This window comes from Ornithorhynchus anatinus, chromosome 12 (genome assembly GCF_004115215.2).
Source record: "Ornithorhynchus anatinus isolate Pmale09 chromosome 12, mOrnAna1.pri.v4, whole genome shotgun sequence".
NCBI lineage: Eukaryota > Metazoa > Chordata > Mammalia > Monotremata > Ornithorhynchidae > Ornithorhynchus > Ornithorhynchus anatinus.
In genome coordinates, this window is record NC_041739.1 from 24622562 (window position 1) to 24643729 (window position 21168).

At 43.6% G+C, this 21168-nt stretch overlaps 1 protein-coding gene and 1 non-coding gene across 2 annotated transcripts; both read right to left on the reverse strand.

Annotated features, from left to right (window-relative positions):
- Nucleotides 1-1164: 1164 nt before the first annotated feature.
- On the reverse strand, nucleotides 1165-15463 carry REELD1 (reeler domain containing 1). The gene is made up of 7 exons (XM_039913810.1): nucleotides 15240-15463; nucleotides 13133-13352; nucleotides 9577-9799; nucleotides 8708-8880; nucleotides 6934-7278; nucleotides 6306-6406; nucleotides 1165-3532 (listed from the first exon to the last, which is right to left on the reverse strand). The coding sequence occupies exons 1-7, from the start codon at nucleotides 15249-15251 to the stop codon at nucleotides 2870-2872; spliced, it is 1737 nt and encodes a 578-aa protein (XP_039769744.1). The 5' UTR covers nucleotides 15252-15463; the 3' UTR covers nucleotides 1165-2869.
- MIR1392 (microRNA mir-1392) lies at nucleotides 2067-2183 on the reverse strand. Its single transcript, NR_034855.1, has one exon. It is a non-coding gene; the product is annotated as a microRNA mir-1392 (primary transcript).
- Nucleotides 15464-21168: the final 5705 nt, after the last annotated feature.

Sequence of the window (21168 nt, forward strand, 5' to 3'; positions counted from 1 at the left end):
TTTATTTCTTAGTACTAACAATTTCAGCCAGACAGCTTCAGAAGCCAGGCAGTTCAGCTCCACGGGATAGTTCTAAACTGTGATTTACAGAAATGACGGTATCCAAAGGACAATCCATTGGAAACATCAAAAAAGGGTTCTGAATGAAAAAAGAAGTGCATCCTAGAATAAATACGTAATGCAACCACATGGAATTCAACTACCCCTCAAGAAGTGAATAAACATTTGCACAAAAAAACAGGCCCCTTTACCATGGGAGTTTTTGTGTTTCCCCTAAACATTCAGTACAAGTCTAGCTCCTCCCAAATCACAGCTGCTTACATTTAATGGTCTGGTTGTTCCTGTAGAACAATTGAGCTATTTTAAGATATTCAGTTGGCTCTTTTAAAAATATTTAATTGCTCCATACTCTGACACTGCAGTGTGGCCTAGTGGAAAGAGCACAGGCCTGAGAATCAGAGGACCTGGTTCTAATCCCAGCTCTGCTACATGTCTGCTAGGTGACCATGGGCAAGTCACTAAACTTCCCTGTGCCTCAGATACCTCATCTGTAAAATGGGAATTAAGACCATGAGCCCTAAGTGGGGCAGGGACTATATTCAACTTGATTATTCTCTATCTACCACAATGGTGCATGGCACATAAGTACTAAACAAATACCTTAAAATAAAACAAAAAAAAACCCACTTCCCACACACTCCCCCCATGCTGGTGTGCCTTAAATCTTCAACTGGACTTCTATAGAAAGATTTGGAAGAACTAGACCCAGGCCATGAAGGATGTCTGTAATCCTGATTACAGGCCAGCAGAGTGCTACTACTTGGCTCCTACAGTACAAGACTCAAATTGGGTCAACAAAAATTTCTCAGCTGGATATCAGACCCCCAAAGGTTAAAGGAAACGGCTATCTGTGCAACCAAGTGAGTTGTGGGAAGGGGACAGGTTAAAAAGGAGAAAGGAAAGTAGGGAAGCAGAATGGCTTAATGGAAATAGCAGAGACCTGGGAGTCAAGGGACCTGGATCCTAATCCTGGCACCACCCTTGCCTGTTTCCACATCTGTAAAATGGGAGTAAAATAACTGTTCTCCCTCTCCCTTAGACCACAGCATCTGTGTGAGGCAGGGACTATGCCTGATCCGATTATCTTATCACTACACTAGCACAGTAACACCACAATTATTATTACTATTCTTATTAATAAAGTCCATAAGAATTCTCTGAATTTGCTCCTTTCACCTGAAAGAAAAAGCTGCAGGAGGCAAGATCCTACCTTTTAGACCATCATCAGCAATCAGGGACGTCTCTCTTCTGCTCCTACCCTGAAATGAAGGTTGCTGTAGGAGGGCTAGGGGCTGCTTCTCAGGCCCTTGCTCTTTCTACTAGGTCATGCTGCTTCCCTCAGTTTTCTGAAGCATTCCCACCTGTAAACCATTTACCTTAAACTATGACAGCCTGGCTCCTTAAAGAAGCAGGCAACCAGGTTGTAAAATTCAACTCGGGGTTTAAACTAAGCTGAATTGGCAAGCCCAGGAGAGGGGCACAGAACCAGAGGAAGATGGTGCCCCAGGCCCTTGATTTTGCTGTTTTTGTATTTTCCTGACCATCTTATACCTCTGACTTTCCTCACCTTGGGAATGCTGAGTTTTCTTGCAACACTGGCACCATTCCTTGATATGACCCCCTGATTATCCCATTTCTTAAAAGGGCCTTGTCCCGCTCATACACTATCAACTCCTTGAACTCAGAGAATGTGTCTTTTCTTCCTCTTTAAGTCAACCCGAGCCCCGTCAACAGCAGCCGCTCAGTAAATATAATTGACTCGCTGACTGGAAAATGATCATTTGCAACACCTGGTCTCTGGCAGTCTTATGAAACAAGTGCATCACCTCCCAGGTGCACTCACTTCAGTTAGCCGGGTGCTCTTGCTGGTTCAGACGATTCTCCATAAAGCAGCAGTGCTTCTAGCCGGAGTTGTCCCTTCTTTGGATTCCCTAAAAGGTCGGAAGAGGTGGTGCTTCAAATGATGTTGGTGCCAATAGCTTTATTGAGCTGGTCTTTGGGGAACGGCAGCTGGCTTGTAGGACTGAACAAGCTGCTCCACCAGGTGCAAATGCACAGGGAGAGCTCCAGATCCATTTTCACCTGATGAAGCGGCTTGTTTATCCCCTAAAGCCAGCATTTACGACCACAAGTTTGCTTCCTTTCATTCAGTTCAATAAAGCTTTCCAGCCTCTGCTTCCTTCCAATCAATTGCTGAGGCCAAAGGGGCAGGCTTCTAGGTTTGCAAATAGGAGAATTCATGCCATTGCAAAACCTTTCACCCATTTCTACTAAATCAGACCATTATCAATTTTGAACTTTTTCTTTTAAAGTTAGATTTTCTGGATGGGGTAGGGGGGAGCCTGGGAGCATAGGGAGGGAGTTTGGTTTGGCTTCTCCACCTCCGCAACTTCTGAGAGAAACGAGAGCTGACACTGACACATCGAGGAGGGACACTATTTCTATTTCTGCTGGGTCCTTAAGGCAACTAGGGAACGTGGAGGCCACGGCAGCTTAATTAACGAGCCAGTTATACAATATTCATTGTGTTAAATTTAGTTCTTCAAACAGAACTTGCAGCTGCAAGGAAAAAAAGCTAAATTACAAGTGTTAGGAAAACAGAGCTCACAAAGTATCCCTTCTTTTGCTTAAAAACAAACACAATTTGGTCTGTCCCTCCATCATTTCTCTGGGTTGGAGAATACTTGTTGATATAGATTCAGAAGGGAATGTGGTTATGGTAGCTGTGCACTAGGTATTCTGCTTAACATGGCTCTTTCAGACTGGCCCTGCCATTAGGTTCTCTGAAAGAGTCAGTGGGATTGTGTTCTCAGACTAGAGTTTTCTTCATCCCCGCTGAAGGGGTTATCCAGTTATACTCAGCCTGAACCAGCACAAAACTATTCTCCCGAATTTTCTTGACATGCATCACCTCCTCACTATCTGTCCCTGTGGGGATGTCACTGTCTGGTTCACTGAAAGACACTTCTGTTCTCTTGTGGCAATATTGGTCATGGAGACAGCGCAGAACAGCAGCTAGAGCCATCCCAAAAGTGGCCGAGAGGCAGAGGAGGATGCTCAGTTGGGCTGCCATGATTTGGGTCTCCCAATGGGAGCCCCTGCCATCTTGCCTTGGGTTTGCAGTCCCCGGCATAGGCTTGGTCATCCAGGGAGAAGTATATCCACTATCTTCCCTTTTATCATCTTCTTTCCCCTCCTGCCCCTCCTCCTCCTGCTCCTCCTCTTCTCCACCTTTAGCTGATTGGGACAAAAAGTTGGCTGAAGCTTTGGGGATCGCTGACTCCCTCGTGGCCATTTGTGGGGAGGCTGTGGGAGCATTTCCAAGGATGATTGAGTTGGCTTTCCCGTTGAGACGCCGAGGTACCGCCTCTGTGGCTGAGAGGCGCTGAGGGCCGAGAAGGTGGGCTGGGAAAAGGATCTCTGTGGGCAGAGGAGCTCTTGTCAAAGCCAAGCTAGAAGTCCCAGGGATCGCCTTTAAAATGAACCAAAATGGAGAAACAGAATAAGAATGGGAGCTGGAACCCAAGCTCAAGAGAGGCTAATGGACCCAACTTGGATCTAGAAGAGACTGAAAAAGAGCCCTAGTTCTGCTCCTGGAAGCCTGGAGCTTGAGGAAAGAAATTTGGTTCTGTAATTATTCATTACTGATGTTGGAAGAGAGCTCACCAGGAGTCCCCAGAGGCTGTGGTGGTCAAGATGAGGCCCAGACCAGTATCCTTAAAATAGCCTTCTTCACAAATATAGATAGGCTGCTTGTGCCCCTTCTGAGTGGCCTAAAAGCTTTTAGTAGGCTTTCCCATGCCAGGACCCTATGCAAAAGGGGCCATTTAATCTTACTGTAATTTCTGATAAATTTGAGTGAGGATATTATATCATGTTTTACTTTATGCTACTTCAAAGACTTCAAAGGAATAGTAAATCAGCAGGCATGTATATTTTATATTGTCCATTGATCTAACCCCTGGTCCCGTACGTGGTTTTTGAGGCGATTGTTATGAGGAGTGGCTGAGAGAAGAAATTACTAACAGAGGCTAAATGGGAAAACAAATCACTAAACCCATCAATTTTTACAATTGCCGATAACTTCAGAGACATTGTATGCCATAGAGAGGCTAGTATTGATCTCGTGAAATGCTATATTGTGCAAGTGAACCTTTTCCTTCACTGGCATCATCACCATCTTCAGCAGAATATAATCAATCAATCAGTTGATGGTATTTATCGAACACTTATTGTATGCAGAGCACTCTACTAAGTGTTTGGGAGAGTACAACAGAGTTGGAAGACATATTCCCCGGCCTCAACGAGAAGCAGCATGGACTAGTGGAAAGAGTCCAGGCCTGGGAGTCATAGAACTTGGGTTCTAACACCAACTCCTTCACTTGTCTGCTGTGTGACCTTGGTCAACTTACTTAACTTCTCTGTGTCTCAGTTACCTCATCTGTAAAAGAGGGTTAAAGCCATGAGTCCCATGTGGGACTGCATCCAACCTGATTATCTTGAATCCACTCTGTGCCAGGCACTGTACTAAGCTCTAGAGTGAGCACTTAACAAGTACCATAAAAAAGCAAAACTGTACTAAAAAATGTGCTGAGCCCCTACTGTAAACAGAGTACTGTACAGGACTCTCGGGAAATGGATAATGTCCCTCAAGGAGCTTGCAAATTGACCTTCAGCCACCTTCTCTCCATTCAACCATGAGTCTCGGGGCCCCTTTGACATCCCAAAGAGGGACAGCAGAACGGTCAATGTGACTTCATCATTCCCTTTCATTCATTCATTCAATCATATTTACTGAGCGCTTACTGAGTGCAGAGTACTCGACTAATTGCTTGGAAAGTACAATTCAGCAACAGAGAGAGACAATCCCTACCCAACAACGTGCTCACAGTCTAGACAACAGGGTCACAGTCTAGACAACGGGCTTTCCCTTGCTGCTCTCATTAAGGGTGGAGAGAAAGTCAAGGGGGAAAATATTTTTTTTTTTTTCATTTTATTTGACAGGTTAACGACACCAGGCCTGTGTGGGATCTCTTTTCGCAACCAACTCCCAGCCAAATCCTTCAGTTTAGGAGGTTGACGAACAAGAAATAAAATCCCTTTCAGGATCTAAAATGTCTTAAAATTGGATCTCATTGTAAATTATTTCTTTTGCAATTTAACCATAACATTCAGAGAACAAAATTAGGGTTTTGTTTAAAAAAAGCATTAAAGTCAGAGTACCATTCGGATTTAAACATGGGGGACAGGCACATGAAGCCATTCTCAGCAGTAACAATAATAATAAAAGCAACCAAAATATAGTATTTGTTAAATGCTTACTGTGTCAAGCAGTGAACTAAGTGTTGGGGTAGATACAAGAAATCAGATAGGACACACAGGATCACAGTCTAAGTAGAAGGGACTGTAGACTATAAGCTACTTGTGGTTAGGGAATATGTCCACTCTGTTATATTGTACTCTTCCATGCATTTAATACAGTGCTCTGCACACAGTAAGAACCCAACAAATATGATTAATTGAGGGAGAAAAGATATTTAATTCCCATTTTACAGATGAGGAAACAGAGGCACAGGGAAGTTGTGACTTGGCTAAAGTCACACAGCGGACCAGTGGCAGAGCTGGGGCTAGAATGCAGGTCCTCTGGCTCCCAGATCCATGCTCTTTCCACTAGACGTCACTATTCCAGTGCTTAGAACAGTGTTTGGCACATAGTAAGCGCTTAACAAATATTATCATTCATTCAATAGTATTTATTGAGCGCCATTCAATAGTATTTATTGAGCGCATACTTTGTGCATCATCATCATTACTATTATTATCTCTTCCATAATGCATTTTTTCCATATAGGCTTTATACAGAACACGCCACAGGGGACTTAAGTGAACACCTTTAGGCAACACACCTCAATCTAGATAGAATGTGATACAATAGAATATGAGCTGAGCACATACATATAGATTTGCTCAGACTCTACTGAGCACATACATATACAGTTGCTCAGACTGTGCTTACTCTAATGCAAGTTTTCATTAATGTGGGGTCCATTCAGAACATATACCCCTCCTCACCTGCTCTAGGAAAACCAAGTAGCATTTGTGTATAATGTGCTTGTTGAGTACCGTCTGGAGTTTGGAGGAGGGGAGGAACTCTTAGACTTCTGTTGCTTTCCTGATGGTTTGGAACCCTCTCACCACTGACCCTCAGGCTCAAAATCCAAAGCACCCCACAGCCTTCCCCTCACCTGAACATTCTGCTCACAGTTCAGGCAGGACCTGGGGGTCCCAGGAGATGTTGGTGAGCTGCGGGCCCTGAAATGAAAAGGGAAGAACTGAAGGGGAAGAACTGAAGTTGACAACAGCTATAAAGGATTGTTTGTAGGAGCCAGCCTGGGCTCTCTGGAAAAGCCCCTGGGCTGGGATGGGAGATGGAGCCGCCCCCTTCAGTCACAGGCTTCAGTTCCACATCCACCCCTCTCTAAAGCGGCTCCCTACTTGTCCCTGTAATAATAATAAGTTGGTATTTGTTAAGCGCTTACTATGTACAGAGCACTGTTCTAAGTGCTGGGGTAGATACAGGGTAATCAGGTTGTCCCACGTGAGGCTCACAGTTAATCCCCATTTTACAGATAGGTGACTGAGGCACAGAGAAGTTGAGTGACTTGCCCACAGTCACACAGCTGACAAGTGGCTGAGCTGGGCTTGAACTAGTTGTAAGTCACCGCCAAAACTCCCAAAGTGAGAAGCCCTACCAATTTGGCTCCCTCCATTAAGGGGTGAAACAGTGGGGCTCCTTATCTCTTTAATGTACTTGGGACTTGCACAACTTTATCTCTCACTAGCTCTGGGTCCTTGGCCCATTCTGAATATTACCCTCAGAATTTGCCCAGTACCTATCGAGGGAGTGATGGCTAGAGGAGTTTTCCTCAAAACCGAAACTTCCCAAGGCATAAGCTCCCTCTAGGTGCCAGGCTTCGAGTGACGGCTCCAGCATTTCGTCAGTGTCTGTGCTACTGCGCCAGCCTGGTTGCTCTCCTCCGTCACTGCTTTGTGAAGTAACTCCGCTCAGAGAGGGTCCGAGAGGATTCGGGCCATCCCCAGGAATTTCTCGGTTCCCATCTCCTGTGAGAATGTGTTCCCATCCTGTCGCTGCAGTTCTAGTCAGGCTGGTGGGAATAAATTCCACTGGATGTGTCAGAAGGATACTGGAACTGGGAGCTATATTAACGAGATCCAGAAATAGTGGAAGAACACAACAGCACAACTATCACAACAACAGTTCCAATACCAACGGATAAATATTGGATAAATACCAGGGTCCTCCTGGATATAAACTGAAATCCTTCTAACCAGATCTAGAAAAAGCAGCTAACCTCAACCCTTGTCCAAGCAATGTAACCCACTCAGGAATGCTTATCGTATCTCTCGTAAGGTCTACTCTTTGCTGCGTCTCAGTTCTTGGGGTTTACATCTTTGGTGGAGGTGAGCGCTGAAAATTTAGAAACTTCACAGTCTCTTGGAAAAGTGTAATTCCATTATCCAGAAGTTACCTTTTAATCTAGAGCATTTTAATCCCATTTAAAATTTTTTCACATAAAACAATTCAGGGAGTTATTAGAAAAATCTATTGTTTATCTTTTGGAAACAATCTGAGTTATGTGTCCGGCACCCAGAAATGCCACCCTCTTCATTGAGGCCAACATCGAAGAAACTCCCAGTTCCTTCAGAGGGTTAACCCCTCCATGCCCAGTCACTTATTTAATAATTGGCTTTACTATGTAAACTATGAATAATCCAGGGTGGATTTTATATCTACACAAGAAATACAAATACATGATTTTAATGGACTGTGGATCAGAAAGAAGGCCTGCAGATGTATTCAGATACAGCATGACTTTAATAGAAAACTGGCTGGAGAAAAATGTATCTGCCTAAATACTAATTACTACAGAATTATAAATGATGATAATGAGTTTTGCACTCACGGGGATTTTTAAACCAGAATGATTTGCCCATTATGAGGCAAAAGGCCTTGAAGTCACTCAAAAAGCTATCAAAAAGTAGTCCTGACCCCAATTCTGGCAAAGAGCTCATCTGGGCCAAGGCAAATCGGCATCCAGGATGAAGTTACAATATTCCCCGATTTCATAGTTCGCTCCAAGTGGTCAGAATGAGAGGGCAGGGTGAATAGGAGAGCTGCCCCAGCCCCAGCCCCAGTCCCCTGAGTCCCACCTGACTGGCTTGATTTGCCCTTTTCCCGAGTTGGATTTTTCAGGGCGCAGTAACCACCTGCCACTCCTGAGGAGCTGCAGCAAAGGCGCGATTCTCACTGGCCGAAGGAGCGTGGGGGTTTGTCCTTCGGGGCCTGTTCCGGAAGCAGATTCAGATTCCTGGGGAACTTGCTCCCTCACTTGCTCAATCCTGTCAGATCGGTCAAATCTGACTTGGGGATTCAGAGCAATTCAGAACACTCCTCCAGCCTCAGGGCGTTCTAACTTCCCCTGTGGACTTACCACAGCCTGGCTCTTTTCTACGGTCCCTGGTTTTGCAGAGACAAGGCAACCAATAGTAGAAACTTATAAGTGGAAATGAACGAAAATGAAGGCATCGGTTGTCAGAGACATATACGCTGGGTAAGCTGTAGTACCTCTGTCTTCCGAGGGAATGATTTTGAGATCATAAGGCTTCTGCAGCATTGTTGGCATGTCAGGGCCAGGCTCCTCGCTCCTATCAGAAAGTGTTCTGTTTTGTGTCTGCTGAGACACAACAACTGATTCAATCCTTGCCCAGTAAACGAAATATGACTGGACTACTGATAAACTGTTGAAAAAAGGAATAGCAGTGTGACACAAGGATGTAGTCTCCCATAAATTATACCCAGGCCATCCTAACAGAAAGGGAAGAATAGCCATCCAAAGGCAAAGAAAGATTTTATTAATACAAGAACTAAAGGGATATTATTTTATTACACTTTTTGACTGACCTCATTCTCATTTGCAGCAAAAAAAGACTAAAACCTCGGGGGATTTTACACTCGATACTCCTCCTAGTCTTTTCCATTCAACAAAAAAGGCCTGACTAAAAAAATACAGCATTAGGGTCTTCTCGGTGAATTGGGGATGTTTTTATGCAAGTGATGATTTTGTCTTGAGTTTTATTACTGAGTTGAAACTGACTGGTTTCCAAGATCTTAAAGCACATTCATAGCTATTATTTCATTTATCCTCACCACAAACCCCCAGGAGGCAGGGAGGAGGAGCAAGTAATTTTACCTCCATTTTATAGCTGGGAGCACCAAGCCCAGAGATGCTCAGAGATCGTCCTGAGTTGTTCAGCAACTCAGTGGGGGATTGGCACCTAAATCTACTGACGCTTAAACTAGTGTTCTACCCACAAAGCTCCATCTGGGGGGAATATGTTCACATAAGTTTAAATATCTACCGAGGAGGACACACATGACAGGGAAAGTTTTTAGATGTAAAAATATTTGAACACAAGACTTCTCACTTTCCTTACAAGAACTTGATGTCCCCAGTGGATTGATCTGGTGCCTTCCACACAAAAGACAGGTTTCTCTTCAGGGATTTATCTGAGTGGGTGACTGTGTCACCTTCTTTAAAGCAATTCATCAGTTTGGAACCAGACGGAACAAAAACAAAAGTGCCAGTTACTTCATCATTAGACACTCTGCGAGCCTGAAGCAAAAACCCCATGAAGTCTCGACTGCTCCTCACAGTCACTGCAAAGATAAACCAAATAACAAGAACTGTTTTGTTTCATGATAAGTCTATAGGTATTTGCATAGGCATTTGCAAAGTAAATTGATTTTTCCTATCAATCCTCCTTGGGAAGAATATGATTTTTGGCCAGGGAGGTTCAGAGAGGCTGTGTGTGATAGAGGTCACAATGCAAGTCAAGAGCAGGTTTTGGGTTAGACCCCAAGGCCCCTAACTTTCCACCCTACTGCCTAAACCCCTAAGCAGTGCAGACTCTCATTCCTCTGTACCGAAAACAAATATTTCCACTAGAATGAAAAAGGAGCAGAAATTGCAAATATATTTCTAACTTAAATGATCTGTCCACATTTCTTTTGAAAATTGTTACCTGTTAACTTTTCTCTGTACAAAAATAATCACTCATTTTTGCGTGATTTTGAAAATCAATTTTCACTTTCACGAAAATCGCTTTTATATATCAAGGTTTTCCCTAAAGATCTTAGTCTCTGTACCTTTCAGGAAAAAAGATAGCCAAGTTTTTGACAATGCAGTAATCACATATTAATACATTTGCAGTGGAAAAACCTAATGGAAAATTTTATCGATTTCACCTGCATCATAACCACTCTGGTAGTTTCAGAACTAGGTAGTCAGGTAAGGGGAGAGAGTTTGAATTTTGGTGCTTTTGGATTGCAACCTGGTATGAGAGAATTCTGGAGCAATGAGTTGAGGCTCACTGGGATGAGGAATGATTTCTATGAGCAGATTTCTTCCTCAGTGGCACAGTGGCCTATTCATTTCTTTCTTCTTTCATAGAATTTGTTAAGTGCTTACGATGTGCCAAGAACTTTGCACTACAAGCAGCAGCAAGAGAAGCAGCATAGCTTGGTGGATAGAGCACGGGTCTGGGAGTAAGAAGGAACTAGGCTCTAACCGAGAGAAGCAGCGTGGCTCTGTGGAAAGAGCCCGGGCTTGGGAGTCAGAGGTCAAGGGTTTGAATCCCGGCTCTGCCATTGTCAGCTGTGTGACTTTGGGCAAGTCACTTAACTTCTCTGGGCCTCAGTTGTGCAATGTACATCTGTACAGTGGGGATTAACTGTGAGCTTCACGTGGGATAACCTGATTACCCTGTATCTACCCCAGCGCTTACAACATTGCTCTGCACATAGTAAGTGTTTAACAAATACCAACATTACTATTAACCCCAGCTCTGCCACATGTCTGCTGTGTAACTTTGGGCAAGCCACTTCACTTCTCTGGGCCTCAGTTACCTTACCTGTAAAAATGGGATTAAGACTGTGAGCCCCTTGTGGGACAGGGACTGTGTCCAACATGATTAACTTGTACCTACCCCAGCACTTAGAACAAAGGTTGGCACATAGTGCTTAACAAGTTCTATTATTATTGTTATCATCATCATTTGTTAAAATGGGGATTAAGAGTGTGATCCCCATGTGGGACAGGGACTGTATCCAACCTGATTGACTCGTATCTACTCCAGTGCTTAGAACAGTGCTTGGCAGAGAGTAAGCACTTAACAAATACCATAATAATAATAATAACATTATTATTACAATCAAATCACAGCAGCTGGCCATAGATGGTGGTGACTGAGGCTGCCCTCCCCACTCTCTGCAACCTCGGTGCCTGGGGTCTGTAGACTGGCCTTTAGACTTTCCAGGGAGCAAAGGGGTAAGGGGAGAGGCTGGGAGATGGAAAGACTGAATTCAGTCCAACTCAGAGGGCCGGGCTGGCATCAGTGGTTCAGTTAAGGCTCCGAGGTGCTAGATATGACTCCCAAAATGTTGGCTCTACCTCTTGCCTGCTCAGTATAATCCCTGATAGTGTTAGGTTGGCACAAAACATTAGATTTGCCCCATGCAGTTTGGTGCCAGAAGTGGAATTTTCAACAGGAAAATTCTCCTCAAAAACTGTGCTTGGCCCATGGAGCCCCCGACTATATCAACAGACTTGTGAATGATGAATACATAGAAAACATTCATAGATTAACTATAAAACAGCTCATTGTGCTTACTGAGTATTTCTGGAGACCAGATAATTTCCTACGAGGAAATTCTAAGCACTGTAGCATACAGAAAACAAGCAGTTGTGTGTATATAAGTAGATATATATGAATAAGACGTATGTGTATGCAAACAAAAGTGCATTCCCCTTATGGAAATATTTGCCCAAGCTGCAGCAAACGATGATTGGCCTTATGCAAAATCAGCCGTATGCAAACTCAGCCATATGCAAAATCAGCCCATGTGAAAAATAAAGTCATCCTTGCTCTAAGAGAGTGCTGCTGTTGTGGACGTGCTAAATTGCAGGAGACTTTGACCTGTGCTGTCTGCACAGGAATACTTCTATACAACAGATCCTGCCCAGTCTTGCAAGTTTAGTAGGAAAGGTTACCTGTGAGAATAATGAAAGGCAAGATGCCAAAGCCCTAAACAAGACATTTCTGCTAGAAGTGAAATTCGCATAATGCAAGTGTGAACTAACCACAGGATCCACATATTTAACCCAATAGGAGCTGAAATACTGGTTTCTGGATTGCGTTTTTAGTTTCGCTACAATATGGAGATATTTCGGTGAGTTGTTTTTGATAGTTCCAAGCACACCTTTAGCTTCCAAAAGTTACCTAAAGTTTGACAAAGAGCAAAAGCAGTGGGGTCTTGATCATTTTCATTTCTCATAACTAACACCTCAAACTGGTTTAATCTTGATGAATGACAAGAAAAATGCATATTTTATGTACATATATAATACATGAAGGTGGCTAACTCTAATGGCATTTATCCCTGGCGACGCAAGAAAACATAACTCATGCATGGCAGTGGCACTTGTGAGCTACCCTGCCCGCCTCATTTATAAAGATTTATAAAGATGAATGTTATCATGGAGATTAGTTATCATGTATTTTTTATATGTACAAATGTTCTTCCTTAAATCCTTCCAGGATGTGCCTGATTTTTGGCTAAATAACTGCTTTCTTACAACCCGGCCCTGGGAGCTACACAATCTTGGAACGTGACCTGGAGAATTTGAAACTCTGTGGAGTCGTGAAGTTCCAAGAGGTCATTCCACACCATCTGAGCTCTCTCCACTGCTAGCCACGTCCCACCTTCAGTTCCACCACACTAATGTACGAATCCTTATACTCTGCCATTTCCCCTATCTGTAATTTATTTTAATGCCTGTCATCTCCTTAAGATTATTAAGTTTTTTGTGGGCAGGGATGGTGTCTACCAACTTTAATACATTGTATTCTGCACAAGGTAAGCACTCAGTTGACTGACTGATCCAACTGGCCTCCCCAGACGCATTTCATTAGATTGGGAAGCAGCACTTACCTGGCACTTTGTCACCAGGAGAGAAGGAGGACATGTTGGAGTGGATGATGATGTAGCTGTTCCTGGGGCTCTGGAGCTGGGCTCTGATATGTTTGGGTTTCATATCCAAACAGGCCACAAGACTTGCTCCGTGGGAGAAGGCAGCCGTGTACGAGACCAAGCAGAGGGTGGTGAACACCCACCCTAACACCGCCACCTGGGCTTTCATCCTCACCTCAACCTGTGCCAGGAAAAGGATCAGGAACCTCACTCCAGATGCAATTCAAGGAAATGAAAAAAGAAACATTCCATATGGATGTGAGAGTCACAAGGAACTTCTAAAATGTGAGAGATTCTTGACTAACCCATACTCTTCCATGCTTTTAGTACAGGGCGCTGCACATAGTATGTGCTCAAGAAATAAAATTGATTGATGAATCCATCAGTATACCACAAGTGCTTGGCCCCCAGAACAATCAGAAAATGGCTCAGGTAGCTAGGTTCAAAACTAGAGTCGGTGTTTAAGGATTAAACCACCTTCCTTCTGGTGTTCCAGTATCACTACAGTTTCCCCTGCTTAGAATTTATGTAGGCTGCCCATGGCAAAGAGATAACTTGAGTATGTAAACTCTCGTACATTTAACAACTCAGAGAAGAAACATGAAATTCATTTTCTGAAGCTAAGCCTGTTATGTGAAGCTATGAAAAGCTATGGAATTAATTATTAGCTGATGGACCCATAATTCTTCTGTCTGTCCCATAAATAACAAGCTATTAAAATACTCAAGTGTCTTTCAATTATCCAAGGCATTGTGAATTATCTATAACCTGTCACTCTTGTCTTCCTTCCCACTGTTTACTAACATGTCTCTGCTCATTAGCCTTGCCACCAGAAGTGGACAGGGAAAACTCAAACCCGAATCTGGCTATAGCCTGGGCACAACTTGGTTAAGGGTTTGAGGGATTAATCGATATAAACTTTGGGGATGACTTCTGGATTTCATTTTCCCCGTCTCTCTCCCTCTGCCCTACAACTCTCGATAATCAAGGCAGGTACTGCACAGTCCAAGTGAGATGGACCTAAGCAATATTCTGATTAGATGCCAAGAGAACAGTCCAAACAGATGAAACAATCTCCCCCCTCACCCCCCCCCCCCCCCCAAATCCTCTTTAGGGTCTGAATTATGTTTTGGGCCATCATTGAACGAACCAGGTAATTGTTCAATCCTCAATTTCATTTGAGCTGTGCAGATCCAGTCCAACAGGAGTTGACTATTTACTAGGTAAACCCTCAGTTCTTAAATTTATCATGGAACGTATGCCTTAACCCAGCACTTAGAACATTGCTTGGCACATAGTAAGAGCTTAACAAATACCATTAAAAAAGAAGAAAAAAATCTGAACATCATATCTTGTACCACAGGTTTGCACAATATTTCTACATTTAAATAATTTGACTGACTGTTTATGGTCTGATGCTACACAAAGTACCAACCTTGACTTCTTTGTGAAAGAAAGAAGTGAGCTTGGGAAAGGGATGAAAAAGATGGTAATAAAGATAGAACACTGAGAAAAAAAGTGCGAGAGTGGGGTGGGTGCTGAAGTGGGTGAATTACATTCAAAATGTATTCTTTTACCTACTCCAGAATTGTTTCCCCCCCTTAATCAGAAAAGTTGTTTCAGGCGGTATACTCTTTTCTGCAGGAAGCCCTAAGCAGTGTTCTCCCTCAAAACATCCTACCTCTTTTTCCTTTTCCCTCTCTGAGCTTGGTATCAAAGCAGGAATGAAGTGAGAGGTTGAGCCCACCATGGTGACCAATTGCTGTAGCTGCTTGGGCACCTGAGTTAGCTGTGGCATTGGATGAGCAAGGAAAGGGGCTTCCTGCCCCTCTGCTCCTCACTGGCCCCTGGAAAGCAAAGCTTAGGAGCTCTTTGTGTAACAGGAGGCTCCCTTTTCCCCTTGTATATCAAATACAAAAGACTGCGTATGGGGGAGAGACTGTGCTAGGCCCTAGGCTACTGACACACTCACCTTTCGCAGCTTCTGACTTATTCCTTCTCTCACCTTCTCCTCCTTTCACAAAGAAGTCAGGGGAATCTGCATTCTTTGCCATTATCCTTCACTTACCTTGGAACACATGTTCCCTTCGGGCCTTGTGCAATTGTTTCCCCTTCAGAATTCTAGAGAAACATCCTTTAAACAAAGTTCTTTTTTTTTTCCTTCAGTTTCTCCTCTAATAGGAAAGACAACAGCTGTTACCACTAATACTCAACATCTAAGTGAACTATCCCTCAGAGCCCCAAATCCAGCCTTAATCTTATTAGTTTTCTCTTCACACACGCACTCTCCCTTTCTCTCTTTCTCACTCCTTTCCTTTTTCTCCCTCTCCCTCTTTCTATCTTTCCCTCTCTATCCTTTCCTTTTTCTCTCTCTAACCCTCATCTGTGTAATTATTTCAAACTTCAAGCCTCTGTCACAAAAACAGATCCAAAAAGGAGGAAAGAATTACTTTAGTACAAGGTCAGTCTTGGCATCCTGTTCTGAAGCTTCAATAGGATGGAGCCCTTGTTTGTTTCTCTCTGCTGTGGAGAGGGTGTTCGCCACGAAGATATTTCAGCTCTCTCTCTCTTTGCTTCTTGAAACATTCTTGCCTGAAGACACAAGTGCTGGTCTTATGGTGAGAATCGGTCTATGGTTATAGGGGTGCCGCATCAGAAACAAACCTCGGAGAAAAATGGCTTGCCTGGTATTAAAGCACAGTTCTATGACAGAGCAAAAACCAAGAAAGCCTGTGTTTTAAATCAGATACCTATCCTGAACTCATGCCCTATGTAGTAACAGACTCTTTGATATTAGTCAACAAGGTGAATGCTTCTAGGGATTTCTGTCCCTCAAACAGAGATGCTTTGGACAAAGCAAGAGCTTTGGGAAGCAGCGTGGCTCAGTGGAAAGAGCCTGGGCTTTGGAATCAGAGATCATGGGTTCGACTCCCAGCTCTGCCACTTAATAATGTTGGTATTTGTTAAGCGCTTACTATGTGCCGAGCATTCATTCATTCATTCAATAGTATTTATTGAGCGCTTACTATGTGCAGAGCACTGTACTAAGCGCTTGGAATGAACAAGTCGGCAACAGACAGAGACAGTCCCTGCCATTTGACGGGCTTACAGTCTAATCGGGGGAGACGGACAGACGAGAACAATGGCGATAAATAGAGTCGAGGGGAAGAACATCTCATAAAAACAATGGCAAATAAATAGAATCAGGGTGATGTACATCTCATTAAACAAAATAAAATAAATAGGGTGATGAAGATGTACAATTCATTAACAAAATAAATAGGGTAATGAAAATATATACAGTTGAGCAGATGAGTAGAGTGCTGAGGGGATGGGAAGGGAGAGGGGGAGGAGCAGAGGGAAATGGGGGGAAGAGAGGGTTAAGCTGCGGAGAGGTGAAGGGGGGGTGGTAGAGGGAGTAGAGGGAGAAGAGGAGCTCAGTCTGGGAAGGCCTCTTGGAGGAGGTGAGTTTTAAGTAGGGTTTTGAAGAGGGGAAGAGAATCAGTTTGGCGGAGGTGAGGAGGGAGGGCGTTCCGGGACCGCGGGAGGATGTGGCCCAGGGGTCGACGGCGGGATGGGCAAGACCGAGGGACGGTGAGGTGGTGGGCGGTGGAGGAGCGGAGCGTGCGGGGTGGGCGGTAGAAAGAGAGAAGGGAGGAGAGGTAGGAGGGGGCAAGGTGATGTAGAGCCTTGAAGCCTAGAGTGAGAAGTTTTTTGACTTGCCCACAGTCACACAGCTGACAAGTGGCAGAGCTAGGATTCAAACTCATGACCTCTGACTCCAAAGCCCGTGCTCTTTCCACTGAGCCATGCTGCTGTGTGACTGTGGGCAAGTCACTTAACTTCTCTGTGCCTCAGTTACCTCATCTGTAAAATGGGAATTAACTGTAAGCCTCATGTGGGACAACCTGATTACCCTGTATCTACCCCAGTGCTTAGAACAGTGCTCTGCACAGAGTAAGCACTTAACAAATACCAACATTATTATTAACAGGGAAAAAACAGTGTGGTCTAGTGGAAAGAGCACGGGCCTGGGAGTCAGAAGACCTAGGTTCTAATCCAGGGTCTGCCTTTCTGCAATGTGATCTCAGGCAAGTCACTTAACTTCTCTGTACCTCAGTTTCCTCATCCACAAAATGGGAATTCAATATCTATTCTCCCACCAACATTTTTTTTTCTTATAGTACTTGTTAAACACTATTACCAGACACTGTTCTAAACACTGGAGTGTACTAATCAGGTTATAAATAGTCCATGCCCCAGTGTTTAACAAATGTCATTATTATTATTATTATTGTTATTAATTATAAAGAAAATATCATTTTATAGCCCTAATCTCTGAAGTGCTTAAAGCATGTTGTAGATTTCATCTTAGTTTAATTAACCTTTACAATAGCCCCACTGTAAGAACTTGTATTATTACCAGGGAATATGCATGGCCTTTGCTAGATTAACAAAAAATTTGACTTTTCCCTTTTCTTTCCTTTTCCAATCCTTTGTTCCTATAATTCTCTCCCTGTTCCTCCTTTTGTCTCTCTTCTGTCATGCTCCTCCACTCGCCCTAGAGCCCTACAATTCTGCTTTTGGTCTGTCTTTCTGTATTTCTCTGTCAGTTCTGTCCTCTCTCTAATCGCTGTTTCTATCCCTACTTGAGATTCCTGGTTCTGCTCATTTTCCCTTCTCATTTCCCTTTTGGCTGACCAATTTCCCTTCATCTTCCATGTCTCTATTTATCTTTTCCATCTCTCTCTGTTCCTCCAGATCCCTTTCTATCCCTTTCTCTCAGCCTGTCATTCTTTTCCTTTACTCTCTTTCTCCATCTCTTCATGGACCTGATCTTTTTCAGGGTCTCTCACTTCACTCTCGATTCTGCCCTCTGCTGATTATCTCTCTCAACTCTCTTCTCTCGGCTGTCTCTGACTCTCCATGATCTTTCCTGACTCTGTCTTTCTGAAGTCTTTCCTGTCTTCTATCTCACATTCTTGCTTCCCCTTCCCGGACTCTGAATAGGAAAATGGCCACTGTGGTATATTGGGAGCAGGGTGGGGGCTGCTGCCATGGCAGCACTAACAGCAGGAGAGGGAAAAAAGGTCTTACAATCTGGCTCTCTTCTCTGGCTTTTTGCTTGTGCTACTGGGTGGAGGAAGGGTAGGGCTTTGGTTCTGAGAGTAGAGAAAGCAGTCAGAAAGGAGGGAAATGCCAGTGGGTGAATGGGCCCCCAAGCTGCAGCGATTGGAAGCAAGTGTGCACCCCCAAATCTATGCGCTTATGAAGCATGGCCCATGCCTGCCTATTCTGGTGCATGTCGGTACAGGCAAAGGGAGACAGCAACCCCTATAGAATGATAAATAGAACAGGGGGTGGCCATTTCGAAGGCCAGAGGCAGTGTCTATTCACAGACTCTTGAGGTGCCTGGAGAGCTGCAAGCCAAGTCCTCCGTGGCAGCCCATGGGATGGGGAGAGAGGTAGGTCAATCAATCACATTTACTGAGTGCTTACCGTGTGCAGAACACTATACTAAGTGCTTGGGAGAGTACAGTCTAACTATATAACAGAGTTGGTAGACATATCTCCTGCCCACAGCGAGTTTCCTGAGTCTAAGACAGCCAGGGACAGTGGCACTAGCCTATATACATCCTGGGATTCAGGGCTGCAGAAGGCCGGAAGGTTGCTATCTGCACCTGCGACTACAAGGGAGTGATGGAGGAGCCATTGTGGGCAGGTATGGCTAGCTCTGAGGCAACGGTGCATTAAATCGCGTGGCAGTTTGTCGTTCTGTACTCAAGCCTATGTTTCCCCATCCTCTCTCCCTATATTCTTTGAAGTATGGTTTCTTTCTACCTCTCTTCCTTTCCCCCTTTATTTTAGTCTCTCCCTGCCTTTTCTAGTTGCTTTTCTTTCATCATCATCACCATCCACAACTGCACTGAGAAGGCCTATTTTGGGTTCAGCATTTAGCACTTGGGTGAAAAGCAGTTAAAGAGCTGATTTCTGGCTTCAAGGAACTCTCAATTTATTGGGAAGTCAAGTAACAGGTTGATGAATAGCCAAAAGTTTAAACTAATAATTACTAATAATAGTGATATTTGTTAAGCAGTTGCTATATGCCTAGTACTCTACTAAGTGCTGGGGTAGATGGGCTCACAGTCTACGTAGGAGGGAGAACAGGTATTGAATCCCCATTCGGCAAATGAAGGAACTGAGGCACAGAGAAGTTAAGTGACTTGTCTAAGGTCCCACAACAGGTAAGTAGTGGAATCATGATTAGAACCCAGGGCTCTGACTCCCACGCCCTTGCTCTTTCCACTAGGCCACACTGCTTAATGCATAAGACCGAAATAACAAATGGATAAACAGACATGTTAGTTGATTATGGGTGCTCATGTGGCTGAGGGCACAAGCATGACAGAGGGGATCAGAAAATATGTCATGGAGGAGGTGCCTTTCTAAAAAGGCTTGAAGAATGGGAGGGGAGGAACATGATTTGGTAAAGGCAAGGTGAGAAGGGGAAGAGTTAAGGAGCACACTTTTGGCTCCATTTGTTACAAGGTCCCAGGGAAGTTCAGAGAGGTTGTACTCTTTCCCCAGTTACCCAGCAATCATTAGGATAGTTGGAAGTAACTACCCAACCTGATCCAGTACCGACTCATGTCCTTCATATAATAACATACCAATAAGGGAAGCAATATTCATCACGGCAGTGGCATTTCTGAGGCCCCACCAAAAAGTCTACTATTAGTAAATCGATAATACGCATCTTCGCAAAGCCTTTAAAAACTGTTCACTGACTGATTTCCTTTTCTCAGTAGCTGGAATGGCAGCAATATTCTTCTTATCACCCAATATTGTATCTTATCACCCAATCACACAAAGCACCTATATGTTATTCTTCTTGTACTAAGCAGCCTTGACATAATATTGAAGAACTTTTAGTTAAGTAGACAATACTTTGTAGAACAAGGTAATGTGGCAATGATAACTCAACAATACCTTAATAGGTTTCATTTTTCACATGTATCACACTTCAGACTGATGTAATTTGAAACGATCAAGATATGAAATTGTGAAAAATGGAAGAGTCTCTACATGCCAAGGTTATCTCATATGGTGCGGAAGTACTGAGCTCTACATAAAAAACCTTGATTTGCACTGTAGTATTTAGTTAGTGCACCTGTAAGGTTGCTGCAAAGCATTGGGGCTATTTTGGAAACATGGGGCTTGTTATTTTCAGAACCTGTGTGTAACTCATCTACTGAAAAGAAAAAAATATCAGTTCTCTCTCCCTTTTAGACGATGAGCCCTATGTGCGGCAGGGGTGGTGTCCGGCCTGTTTACTTTATATGAAACCTAATGCTTAGCATAGTGCTGGGTACCTAGTAAGTGCTTAATAAATATCATTATTATTATTCTGCTAGTGGCTGACATAATATGGAAAATTATATTGAAAAATGTCAGTATGGTGATACCTTTTGAGTATCTTTGCTCTAGACCATAAGCTCGTTGTGAGCAGGGAATGTGCTTGCTAATTGTGTTGTATTGTACTCTCCCAAGTGCTTAGTACAGTGCTCTGAATACAGTAAGTGTTCAATAAATACCACTGATTTGATTGATTGATCTACCCCCTAACCTATTAATTCCCATTGACTCAATGGTTCCTCACACGATTTTTCCAAAACACACAATCCCTGCACTATAGGACAACTCCCTGAATAGGCCTCTTCTTTTTAAGGTGATGCACTAAATGGGCTGGGATATTTGGCCACACTTTTGTAGTACACTGTAAGCTCCTAGTGTGTATAGGGAGTACTTTCTGCAAATCCCTATAAAGCTAAATCAAGGGCATTAAATGTTAATAAGCAACGTTAATGGGGTAGTGTCTTTCCTTAAAAATGGGAAGTGACTTTAGCACAGCTTTGAAACCTCCTTATTTCCCCTCTGAAGCTAAAGTGAATGGTCATTTTTCCATTAACATACAAGTTGCTTAAATGAAAGCATCA